Source organism: Amblyomma mixtum, chromosome 5, assembly GCF_055824585.1.
Source record: "Amblyomma mixtum isolate Tamu chromosome 5, ASM5582458v1, whole genome shotgun sequence".
Classification (NCBI taxonomy): domain Eukaryota; kingdom Metazoa; phylum Arthropoda; class Arachnida; order Ixodida; family Ixodidae; genus Amblyomma; species Amblyomma mixtum.
In genome coordinates this window covers 78,883,362-78,896,810 of record NC_143016.1, presented here as the reverse complement: position 1 = coordinate 78,896,810, position 13,449 = coordinate 78,883,362, and the positions used below count along the sequence as shown (strand labels likewise).

General features: G+C 44.0%; 1 protein-coding gene across 2 annotated transcripts in view; it reads left to right on the top strand.

Annotated features, from left to right (window-relative positions):
- LOC149342744 (uncharacterized) overlaps nt 1-13,449 on the top strand; it is a 41,149-nt gene that overhangs the window by 22,236 nt on the left and 5,464 nt on the right. For both annotated transcript variants that reach the window (XM_089545219.1, XM_089545220.1), the window contains exons 2-5: nt 83-260; nt 1,500-1,723; nt 2,179-2,310; nt 9,762-9,902. In XM_089545219.1, coding sequence (XP_089401345.1) covers nt 83-260; nt 1,500-1,723; nt 2,179-2,310; nt 9,762-9,902 — 675 coding nt within the window. The remainder of the gene's footprint in view (nt 1-82; nt 261-1,499; nt 1,724-2,178; nt 2,311-9,761; nt 9,903-13,449) is intronic.

Below are 13,449 nucleotides of genomic sequence, written 5' to 3'. Positions count from 1 at the left end.
GCGGCATCCAGTGGAGCTCATGCAGACGCCCCGCTATGGCGTCAGAGCGGGCCGAACTAAGCGCGCGCTCTCCAACTTGCAGTCTATCGAGGTGAAGCTGGAACTGGGTCACAGGGCCGTGCTCCGTGCTCGCCCGACGGCCGAGGGTTTCACCCACGACTGGACTGTGTTCGTGCGTGGACCCGAGGGCTGCAACATCCAGCACTTCGTTGACAAAGTTGTCTTCCTGCTGCACGAAAGTTTCCCGAAGCCCAAGCGAGGTACGCCTGCTTCTGCTCTCCTCTCACCTAGCCTTATCTCCTCATGGCCTGCGTCACTCTTGTTTATGTTGGCCGTTTCGTTTATCTCCTTCGCGCTGGTTGCTCCTTCCCAGCCGACGTGACCAGAGCCCATGTTTTGTGATCACTGGAAAAGTGAATTACAACTGCCACTGATAAGTCCGGAACTTCGAAAAAAAAAAAAAAAACACTTTGAATCAGAGTACCTGATATTTTCTTGCCTCCTGGAACACTGCGTAACATGGTGTCCTCACCAAAACATGTTTCAAGTTTTATGAACTATAGCCGCAGCTTTGGAACAGTTGGGTGTAAATATTCCTTTAGAGGAGCCTCACTGTGTTTGATTCATGCTCACATGAACTGAGACTGAAATTAGTTTGATTAGGTTTATGGATTTAACGTCCCGAAGCGACTTAGGCTATGAGAGATGCCGTAGTGAAGGGCGCCGGAAATTTCGACCACCTGGGGTTCTTTAGCGTGCACTGACATCGCACAGTACACAGGCCTCTAGAATTTCGCCTCGATCGAAATTCGACCGCTACGGCCGGGATTGAACTCATGTCTTTCAGGTCAGCAGCCGAGCACCATAACCACTGAGCCACCGCAGCTACTTTACCGCCTGAGAGCTTTACTCTAGAGTGTTCGGTCAATTAATTTATCAGTCAGGTGGCACTGAAGAGACGAGGACTAGTGGAATAAGCAGCAGCTGCCCACATTTCTTTTTAATCTAGAAAAATGCACCTTTATGAATTCCTTTGCTTCTGCTGCAGCTGTGTATCCATAAACTAGTGTGTGTAGTTGTCTCAAATTCAGTGAAGATTGAAATACTGCCCGAGTGAAGCACTTAGTGACAGTAAAAAAAAGAATGCATCTGTTAAAGAATTATAAATAAAGCATCTGCATTTGTCATTCATTCTGTTATCGAAGGAAAAAGGTTGCACATAGCTTTAATGACTGTTTCTGAAAGTACCTGGCCATTGTCTCAGTGCTAGCAGAGTGTCATGATAACACTGACTTGGTTAACTGGCCTTAGTTGCTGTTGTGAAAAGAGTGAGGTAGTGTTGACACACACCTTTCATGTCAGTGGGCATCAGTTTCTCCCTTTTGCTTTTAGTAGGGCTCTGAACATTGCAAGTGCAACAGTTTTGCACGCAGTCTTTGCAAAGTAAGCAAAATGGTCTAGAAAGATGAAACACTTGTGTTGTTTTCTCCCTTACGCAGTGCTCAAGGAGCCACCTTACCAAGTCTCCGAGAGCGGCTATGCAGGCTTCAACATGCCCGTGGAGGTGTACTTCCGCACTCGGGAAGACCCCAAGAAGGTCAAGTTTGTGTACGACCTGTACCTCTCCATGGATGGCACACCCATCTCCAACATTCGGTGCGAGAAGCTCACCTTCCACAACCCACCGGATGACTTCTGTCACAAGCTGCTCAAAGCAGGAGGGGTGAGCACCAACTGATAAGCTGTGTTGCTGCCGCTGTGCTGCTTATGATTGTACCTTTCAGTTACTGGCCTGGCGTAAAGGGACACTGACGACGACTGCATTCAATTTTCGATCTCAGTAGAAATTGCTTGTTTGGCTATTTGTAGCTATGTTGATGTTTGTTCTGCAACAAAAGACACTTATTACTGAGAAAATTCGATTTATTAATTGAGCATTTGTGTAGCAGTGATGGGTAGATGGTTTAACTGTCTGTACATTGCTGCATGCGCCTTTTGTTTTTGCTATAGACTAAAGGATGACAGACTTGAACAAATCTTTTTTTTTTTTCATTTCTCTTGGTGTCGACTGAGCACCAACTAATGCGATCAACGACCCTCATGGAGATTATCGTGTTGCAAAATGTGATTGGCTTAACTTGTCACTAAACTAATGCTAGAGTTGGTTTGGTTTCCCAGACAGAGGCCAACCGTGCTGGCGCAAACACATCACCCGCACCTCCAAGCGGCATTCCCAGCAGTCCTACACGCAACAGTGGTCCACCTGCCCGGTCAAAAAGTGAAGGCCACAAGAAACCACGGATGGCAAGCGTAAGCACCCTTTGCCCTCTATCGTGCAGTGAATAGTGTGTATAACATTCTAATTCTCATAATGGTCCTAGTTCTTTGTATGTAGTTATGCTTATATATTTTCGTGCAATCATACTGATGTTCTGTATGGTTGACTGATGACAGGAAAGTTGGTTGTAGAATGGCATCCTAACAAGTAGTTTTCAAACTTATGTGACCGCCGCCGCGGTGGCTCAGCGGTTATGGTGCTCGGCTGCTGACCCAAAAGACGCGGGTTCGATCCCGGCCGCGGCGGCTAGAATTTCTTTGGAGGAGAAATTCTAGAGGCCCGTGTACTGTGCGATGTCAGTGCACGTTAAAGAACCCCAGGTGGTCGAAATTTCCGGAGCCCTCCACTACGGTGTCTCTCATAGCCTTAGTTGCTTTGGGACGTTAAACCCCATAAACTAAACTAAACTAAACTTATGTGACCAATTGTGCGAACTATTGGCTGAATGTTCCTAACAGCAAGTGGACTGTTGATAACATGTAAGGGGTTGGTCTCATATAGCTCTCCAATGCTGGAGAGTTGTCTCTGACCTAGCCTGAATTTAAACGGGTTATTCAGTAGCTGTTCAAGGAACGAGGAGTCTCAGTTTGGTTAAACTAGAGCAGCTAGTATGAAGCTTTCTAAATGAAAATTCAGAATAAAACAACTTTGGTAAGGCATGCTCAATGCGTGATGCTCAATATCTTTAGTGGAATATGTTCTGCTGAGCAGGTATGAGGATTGCCTGTGCTAGTGCAAGTACAGATTTGCCTTTTTGAATCCATTCATGTCCAGCTGCCCAGTATTTCTCTGCTTCTTTGGAAACGTGCTTTGCAGTTGTGTGGACAAATAAAGAAAATCGCGATGACCCCCTCTCCCCATGAATTTTCGGTTACACGAAGACTATATCGCTTTGAACTCTGCGATAAAAGTGTTGAATTTTTGTCATTCGTAAGCCATTACACCCATGGCTACTTCATGTTTGTTGGGTGCATTGCCCAGATGCTGCAGTTTCAATGCAAGGTATGCTAAGCATTTCTATAAAAAGACAGACTCTGCCATTGCAAATTGGCAAACACTGACTGACTTTCTCTTTTTTTTTTTTTTTTTGGTCTCAAGTTCAGCCAGAGCTGCGCGCAAAAAGGCTTTGCAGAATTGAGCTAAGCCTACGATACACAGCCTCTCCCAGGCTCATTCATTCTCCACAAATTTTGTGTCAATATCCAGTCCAGTAAGTTTAATTCTTCAGCTCTTAGGTTTGTTCGGAGTTTGACGTATGGCCAAGTCTGATGTGTAGCTTAGCAGGGCACTTCCATTTCAGTACACACTATGTGCCCCACTACATCACCCTTGTTTATGACTGTGATGGGTAGTTTATGAGTACCTGTTTGGCTTGGGTTATCAATCAGTTTATTGTGCTTTCTCTCTGAGGGCATAGCTGTGTGGTTATTTGAGCGGGCCAGGCAGTTATATGTGTGCCTCGTCTTGCTTTGGGTGCTCATGTGCTTTGCGTGGAAAAGCTAGTTTTAGAACCATTTTTTTCCTTTATAGTGAATTGTAAAGTTCTACAGCATGTGTGCTGAGGAGTTAATACTGTAGCGACAATTTTGAGGCTGTGGTAAGTGCTGTACTGAAAATTTTAATCATTTTATTCAGGTAGTGTTAAGCTCTACTTGCAGAACCTTATAGGCAAAAAAGAAACTACTATACTTGTAGAGAAGTAGTGGGCCAGAACTGTTGCAGGCTTTTCACACACCATTTCACCGTTTCAGTGATGGGTGCAGTAATCTGTCCTGCTACCGGCTTAGAGTAGTAAACATGATTCAACGCTGCTCTTCTTTAAAAGCAGTGATTTTTAACTCGTAATGATGTGGACATTTTTGATCACACAAACAGCTGAAGAAAACATTTTATGGGTCAAATGCTCGAAACGGTCACGCAGTGCAAAGAAGAAGTAAAGGAAGATACAGGGGCCAGCATAAAAGCCAATGGAGCCCTGACATGGGGATTGATGTCAGCTGCAGGACTCCTGTGCACCATTCAGAGAACTCTGAGTGAGGAATGGACATCACTCACTCTTGTGCCAAGTTCCAAGTAATGATTAGCTCCTTTTGCTGCCTTCCTGTTATGTTCTCTCAGCTGCTTGTTCAGGCGCTGACTGTTAAGCATGCGCAGACACAAGGTTACGAAATCGTATACCCTACTGTGCGACGGTCGAATAACTTTTGAGCACACTCATCAGTGAAGGAACATTTTTGACTATTGCATCTTCTTTCAAGTGCTCTCCTGGTATTTTATGCAGTGAGCCAGCATTAGTAGTGTGTTTAACAGACCTCCTCCTTAAGCCCTTTGTAGGCTCTCAACGCATTTTTGGCTGCTGGCGCACCGCTTTTGCTTTACCCATAGTCCTGTACCTGCCTTGCTTTACCTACAGTCAGGTGGGTGAATAGCCTCACACAAGTCCTCTCCTGATGACATCTCCCCTCTTGTCGGCAGGGTGATATGGGATAATGTCATGTTGTGGTTCTTAGTCACTTAACTGGCAAGTAAACAAATATATAGTGAAGCCTCAATTATTCAGACTTGGTTAATGCGAAATCCTGGATAATTCTAATAACTTTCCCACGAGGCAGCAGTGCAGAGCAATGCCGATGCTAAAGTGCCTCCCACCTCTAGCAACGACAGTGCATGTCTCACGACGCAACCATTCTTGCGCTGTGCCTCTGAGAAGTTGACTGCGTGCATTGCTGCCTTGTGCTGCTTCTTTGTGGGGTGCGGCATGGTTGTAGTGGTAGGTTGCCGGCATCTATGTTTCCTAAAATAATCACAAAGTTCATCCACTGAAGGTAGCACGTTCTCTATACCAAATATTTTTCCTGGGTCCCATTTTGTTTTGCTGCGCTTCGCTCCGTTAATTTAAATATTCTTCGTGGTCTCAATGACTTTGGTTTGGTTTGGTTTATGGGGTTTAACGTCCCAAAGCAACTAAGGCTATGAGGTTTTGCTGTACATCGAACTGTACTCGTTCTTTTGATTTCCTGAAGTAGCCGCTGCTGCACAAATTGCTGTCAAGAAAAAAACTTGCGAACTGTTTACACTCTGTTGTGTAACGCACTAAACTCAGCGAGAGCTCTCACTGTGCTCCTAGTTATCTTTTGCCAGGTGGCTAAGATTAAAGACTTTGTGGCAGCCTGGGTTACCACAACAGTCGCAACAGGTGTGCAGTCACGGGATGACAGGTGACCTCATATGGACGGTCAAGTGATTGGATGTTGACGGTTTACACCCTAAATCCACTTGGGAGGGCTCTGCATAGCAGCTTCACTCTGTGAAAGCTGCCATTTGCCTTTTTTCCCCTGATGCTTCTTGTCCCTTTCAACATTCACTGCTCTTGGTTTCTTAAGAAACACTCAAATTATGAGCGTTGCCGCGTTATTCAGTCTCGCACTGATATATCCAGGTGTTATGTATGATGCAGCATCCCTCATGGCATGCTAGTTTATTTTTTTACTGACTGCAGTTCATTTCAGCTGCTTTTAAAGGTCATGGAATATAACCACCCAAAAATAATTTTTCTCAAGGTCCATGGCATGTGGCAGAAATGACAGCATGTCCCACCTTGTATGAGCTTGTGGATGATACTACTAGGTCGACGAAAGGCTCAGGGTTTTATGAAGGTGTGAATTTTTTTGTCTGAAACTTGTCAACTTCGCACATCTTAAACATTTGTAGGGAAACTATTTGTATGCACTGAATTATCTGTGGTGTCTTAAGTGCATTTGTGCTTGTCATTTAGCCAGTAGTCATTATACTAGCATTATTACTTCGCATATTTTTACTCATTTGTCGAGATATAAAGTGAGACACAGGCATGTTAAATGCCCGAAATAACTGTCTTATGCATTCTTTTTTCTTTCAGAGGGCAATTGTAGGTTGACATAACCTTATTCATGGGGCTGTTACACAGAATACATTTTTATTTCTTGAAAAATGCCTGCAGCTGCAGTGTAATTGATGAATTCACCTGTGTATTGTATGTGTGTATGTTTGTTATGCACCCACCCTGCAGTGTTTTTGTACAAGGTCACAGTATTTATAAATACTGGAAAAGGCAATGGAGCACTGTTCTCTGCCTTACCTAGTCTTTTTTTTTATCATGTTTTTCTTTATGCGTTTTATCTGCCCACATATTGCTATGTGGTCTTGCCAGATGGTGCCTAGAAGAAGAGGTAGCAATAGTGTGCATTTGTTTACCTTCAAATGGGTGCAAACGTCGTGCTTGGTACTCTGCATTAAATTATCCCTTTGTGTGCTCCAGGTGCATGAAAGAACTGGTGGGATTGCTGGCTGCGTCTCAGTGAGTCAAGAATGCCAGCCGTGCGCCGTTTGACAGCCAGGTTCATCACACCTGTCAGAGAATTTCAGGACTGTTCGCTGAGCTTGGTATATTTCCCAGGGACCATGTCGACTACTGGTTGAACAGCTGTGGACAGTGCAATGCTAGCCCGCTACGTTCCCCAGGGTTGGCAGATCCCGAGGGCATTCCACGGCTATCTTCTTAAGGACCTTGAAAACTGGCTGAATCACTTTGGTCGTGCTGCTGCATTCATCCATCGGGACGTGCGGCAAGAATGGATGAATATCTACTTCAGCCTTGAGGACGGTGCTCAAACTTCTGGCAGCCTACGCCTGCACAGGTTGCTGTGAACAAGCTGAGCATGTGATCAAGTCGAGTGTTCAGGTGCAGAAAGAAAACCTCAAGATGTTGTCCAAGACATGATGCACCTTTTCAAGCAAGCAGAGAGGATACATCACCTCATGCGTTGTGCAGCTGGCAGCAAAAAAAAGAGTACCAGCTAATGGCAGCCATTGCCGAGGGCGTAAGCACGAACACACGAGCATGCTATCTCTCGCACCTCTTGAACTTGGTGTTCGAAATGCGGAGGACAACAGTGGCATCCTTGGAGCAATGGGAGAACCAGACTTGATTACAAAGCTGTTAGCTGACATGGAAATGCACTTCGTGATCGATCATTTAGAGGGCCAAAATGCCTCTAAACATGACCTCTTCCTCTCCTAGAAGGGGCAACTAATATTACAAGGAAAAGCAAGCTCAGACAACAAAGCCTACCTTCAAGTTATACCAACGAACGTCTGTGATTACTTTTTTTTTATGCTTTGCTTTGTCAAGACAAGCCCATCTTTGGCAGCGGGGTTTTTCATGGACACTGGACGTGCTGCTGATGTCAACTTGCTGCAACCATCAAAACAATATGCCAAGGGCTGCTGCTTCCAGCATTCGTATTCTTGGACTTTCTGGGACCATTTCCTTTGTCGCCAGCTGTGAATATGTGGATAATATATCCATGAGTGACTATACTTTCCTCATTCAGCAAAGGCTAAAGTGTTACCATTTGGCTCAACATCCCAGTGTGTGCAGTTTTTAAGTGCCAACATTGTCTTGCAGCATGATGCTCATAATACATGACAGCTGACAGACGGATGGCTTTTACAGACAGCTGGCGAACGCCTTCAAGCTGGGCTGCGTGGATTTCAGGACAGCGGCCTGTCACTTCAACATAAACACACTGACAGAAAGACTATAAATAGAACCGTCTTTGGTGTGCTCTCGGTGTATGTTGGTGCCCCGCACGAAGCTTCAGATGTGGTCCTATTGTACACCAGATTTCCTTGTAACATGGCCGTGGTGCAGCACTTCGCACCATTTCATCTTGTCTTTCCGTGTGAAACCTACTCTGTCATCACCGTACACACTGAGCAAAATGCTCAGCTTGCTGAGGAAGCTTGTCAGATTGCCCATATTCATTTTAATTTTTTACTGCCTATATTGCCTCAGAAACGTTGCACAAGGGGTGTTAAACAAACAGGCTACATTAGGTTACGCACGAGAAAGTAGACTACAATTTAAAGGAAACAGTGCAAAAGTATCGCTTAATAAGTAGTACAGTGTGTACAAACAAAAATAGGATTCGGGAAGAATAACTCATTATCAGCACAAATTGTGAAGTGCCACTTTATAGAAAAAATAGAGAAATTAATGTAGATTATAATAATCAGATCTTTGGTTTTTCCTCTAGTATTTCATTGTAATAAACAAGCAACAGTATTCGGGTTGTACTGCTGTCCAAAGATTTTTTTGTGTACTGTCTCAACAAGATGACAGGTACTCTGGCTTCAACAGATAGTGGCCACAGCTGACAGCAGGCTTGTTATAATAAACTTGATGGAGAAGCTTCAGTCTGAGTTCAGTCTTGATGTGGTTTTTATTTCTGAGATATTTGCAAGTCAACTGTAGTAACTATTGACAAATCCAGTGGATTGATTTGGCCCCCTTAACGTTTGACAAGGTGCTACTGATAAGCTTGGGCAATCGCACAGGCATAGTGCAGTGTGGACTTAATGAATATAGAATGCGCTATAAATAAACTATGATCATGCAGCATTGAGATGCAGATCAGCATCACTATAACCGTCCCTGCGAATGAACTGACTATCAGCCAGGTGTGCAAGTTCAGGGTGTAGATCGTCATTTATTCGCAGGCTTGTCTGAATACCTGCTTGGCGGCTATTTTGGACCGCACAAATCTTGCACCACATCAGCAGATGGAATCGTGAAGCTCTTATGGAGGGTGCCTTATAGCCTATAGCTTGATACAGCCTCACCGAGATTGTGCATATTGTACTTTTGAAACAGTGTTTCTTAAGCAATACACCAATCTTTTTCTTTTTTCTTTGTGGGGCAGTTAAGCTTGCTTCTTCCTTTATACCTTCCTCGTTTTCCTCTTCTACTTGAGCTGCCTAGTTCCATGATGATGATGATAACATTCTTTATTGAACTTCAAATTGGTGGTTGGTCGCCCTATTCTGAGAGCCCGTTGTTGTTGCCTCTGAAAGAATAACACATACCTATGGTGGGTAATTGGGAGCCCGTTCCATGAATATTATGCTGATGTTCTTCTTTTTCTTCTGGAATGAGTTGCCAGGTGGCACATAGATGAAGAGGTAGTCGAAGTGTACTCTCTCTTGCGGAACACACATGGTCATTGGACTTGGTGCTCGACGATACCCTCTTGCATTATCCAAGTATGTAACCATACATCTGGGCTTCACTGAAGTGAAATATAGTTTGCAGTAATGATGCAGGAGTCCTTTGTTGTTTTAATCTGTGCCTTTCTATCGGGACCATAGAAGCATTGAAAGACGCAGAACTTGCGTCAAATCCTGTTCCACGAAGAAAGCGGGTTCTGTTCTGCATTGCTGCAAAATTGTAGTGCTGTGTCTTCATGTATCCTACAGCCACTTGGGTTTTTGTTCTGAGCTGGAAGGTCTTAAACGTATTTGTGCATTTAGTGGCTAAGCCTTGTGTGTGATCAGATTAACTCTTTGCTTAGGGGTTGTGTTCTTCTGTTTGGTTTATATCCAGGATATGGTCAAAAGCCCACCCATGGAACACCCACCAGGACCGTCCTCCACTCATCCATCACCTCACAGCCCCATTCCCGACTTATTCAGTGCTCCGGCTGCTAAAAAGGAGGCACCAGTTGAGAAGCCATCCAAAGGAAAGGTGTGTGGGTTGCTACTAGTGCCCATCTTTCTTTTTGTGTCTTATTTCAGTCTGGGGACTGGCTATTGCCAGTGGGGACTGGATGTTGTCTGTGGGGGCGGCAGGTGTTGGCGATATTAAGGCGGAAAGCCTTTAATGCCTCATCGTTGTAAGCAGGAGTTGTAGACAGAAATGTCACGCTTTTCAATTGGTCGAAATGGTTGTGACGTCACAGTGCGCGAATTTCAAACGGGGCTAATTGTACTTTGGCTAGTAACCATGCAACCAATTAAAGGGATCGTATAGTGATGCTCCAAGTAAGTGGGACAGAGTTTAGTTGATTGGTTAATTAACCAATTAGCCTAATTAACCTTTATAGTCAGACCAGAGAAATAAATAAAACCGAGTAGGAAATTGATCGAGTTGGGAACCGAACCAGGGTCTCTGGAATGCGAGACGAGCACGCTAACCACTCCGCCATGCCAGCTTGATGGTTGGAATGAACTAAGGCGTGTGTAGTGAATATGGTGTCTTCGTTCACTCCCATCTTCCTCCCTTCCAGTTGTGTCGTCTACCAAGATATGCCAGACAAATACGGTTGAATTTCTTTGGAGGAGAAATTCTAGAGGCCCGTGTACTGTGCGATGTCAGTGCACATTAAAGAACCCCAGGTGGTCGAAATTCCCGGAGCCCTCCACTACGGCGTCTCTCATAGCCTCAGTCGCTTTGGGACGTTAAACCCCATAAACCAAACCAAACCAAGATACGTTTCCTTTCCTCAAAAACCAGTTTACCGACGAGCGAGGCATACAGCCCAACGGGCGATGACGTTCTGTGGACTCCCTGGCAGCGTTGCAAGACGCTGTCGCATTCCACTCTTAGAGGTGAAGCTTAACATCTTAACCACACATCAGTGACACAAGCTTCTGACATCGCACAGCACACGGGCCTCTAGAATTTCTTTGGAGGAGAAATTCTAGAGGCCCGTGTACTGTGCGATGTCAGTGCACGTTAAAGAACCCCAGGTGGTCGAAATTTCCGGAGCCCTCCACTACGGCATCTCTCATAGCCTTAGTCGCTTTGGGACGTTAAACCCCGTAAACCAAACCAAACAAGCTTCAACACCGCGCTTAAGGCTCACCATACTTTAGGTCATCAAAGTGCCCCCCTGAATTTTTCATGAAATCGAAGCCATGCTGCGACAGCATTGTGAGCTAGTCGAATAAGAATTGGTGCGCGTGGAATCGCATCACGTTTTTTTTTGTGTGTTGCTTGAATGGTTTGGTAGCACATCAGTCATTGTTATCAGAGTTTAGTAGAAACACATCTTAACTATTACGTGGATGTTTGCTTGTTAACGAGGTATCCTGCTGCCAACAGTACAGGGAAATCGGGAAATCGTGGGAGCAGGAAGTTTCCATGCTGCAGCCTGCAGGACCATTTCAGTTCAGTTCTTATCAGGCACCCACTCTGCATTTTCTAAAGAGATGATTCACCTGGAATAGCGGGGCCTACGCAAATACCAAGTGCTGTTTGTTAAGCAGCATAGCTGAGCATGCATGACTAGCAAGCACATTTTGAATGCAAGGTGCTTTGTGCCTGACTGTCTGTAATTGGAGGCCTCATTACGGCATGCTGTATAGTGATATGGTGCTTTGTTAACAATGAAGACGGGGCAGCGAGGTGATAAAATGATTTTATTTGAATTCTGTTTCATTCTGAATCTTCTTTCACTTTGACTGCCTCATGCCCACGCTGCCGTGTCACTGAGTCACTGTCTGAGTCGGGCAGATAGGAGGATGACAAGAATCGAATAGAATTGGGCGAAAAGAATAGTATCTAATGGTCTTACGTTCATTGCATGCCTTCTGTCCACTGCTTACAAATAAACTCAGAGCACAAGGTGCCATTAATTGCTTTGAGAAGACAGTGCACGAAAAAAGGAGACATAATTTTTTTCTCGCTTGCCTGCTGTACGCACGATTAGAAAGCTATATTCATAGTTAAGGGGGGAATAGGGTCTTAGAAAAAATTTTTAGTAATGAAGTCACAATTGTGAAACCTTCAGGCAATGTGTATTTTTTCGTGCTGATTTCAAATGTGGCATTTAATTTTATGTACAACGTGTCCCTGTGCACTTATTCAATATGTTGTGTAACTTTTTGCTGAGAGCTTAAAAGAAAATTTGCTGCACAGGAATACAAATTTTTCTTCCTGTTTGTGAAATGGCAGCTTATTGCATAGCTTGATGTTAAGAGGAGCCAATGGAATGCATTCTAACAAGTTCCCTGCAGCAAAGTTTCTTGAAAGCTTTCGGTAAAAAGTTATATAATACATTATATAAGTGCACAGGGACTTGTTTTATGTAAGATTAAATTACATATTTAAAATCAGCGTGCAAACATACATATTTCCCGATGTTTTCATAACTGTGCCTTCATTAATAAAAAAATTTCGAGGACGCTTAAGCTGTAAGAGTGGAACACCAGAAAGTCCACGGAATGGAACGCCATCATCATTTGGCAGGATGCTTTGCCCTTGCACAAATCGAAAATTGTTTTTTTGAGGAAAGGAAATGACGCAGTAACAGTCTCACTTGTCTTGATGGACAATGGAACTGCACATGATAAGCAACCCCGGATTATAGGTCAGATTATAGGTCGCCGGTTCAAATCCCTGCTGCGAGCTAGGCTCTAACTTTGCTAGTACGTTTATGTTGCACGAAACGCTGAATCTTATGACACCATCCGGAACATTCTGCGGCAAACAGTTGGCATGATACGATTTTTTCCGACATGATGTGCTCATGAATACTAGGACGGCGAGTTTTGGATGGAAGGAGCTGTATACACTGTTGCGTAAAATTTTTTTTCTAGGATCAGCTTCCCCCCTCATAGTTGCTTATGGGTAAAAAAATTTACCACCAGCAAAAAACATGAAAAAGCACATATTTATAATTTCAAAATTAAGGGAAATTTACTCACAAAGTTCTTTTCTGCAAAGCAACCTGACAAACTGACATATGCTGCGTCTTGCTTATGTCTTGCTTACTCTTGATGCTGAATGCAAAAAAATCGCGCTTCTTTTTCATCATTCACATAGTGTACAAAAGTTGTCATCGTCGATGTCATTGGGAGAGAATTTTAAATCCCTCCAAAACGCGTATGGACAGTCTCTCACTCTGCTTTCATGCTGTTCATTTTTGAACGCCATGCAGCGATTTCTTCCTCTTCTCTCATTTATTCGTTAAAGGGCATCTGAAGAGGTTTTCAAATTTTAAATCTTTTTGTGTTAACGTTTAAAGTGATGACGTAATATTTGAATTAGCCTGTGGGGGTGTTCAGGCTTCTCCACACCTCCACTGCTTTGAAGAAAAGCTTGAAGATTGTCGTGATTTTAATTAAACAACTAAGCAAACAACTTGGCATGCTTAGCCTACAAGCAGCATCCGTGAATCTCTTCGAATCCTCAAAAAAGCATTTCAGCTTGCATTTAACACCCTTGAGAAAACTAAGACCACCTAGCTCACGTGAGGTTGCCAGCATCTGCAAAGAAGCACGAGTTTAAC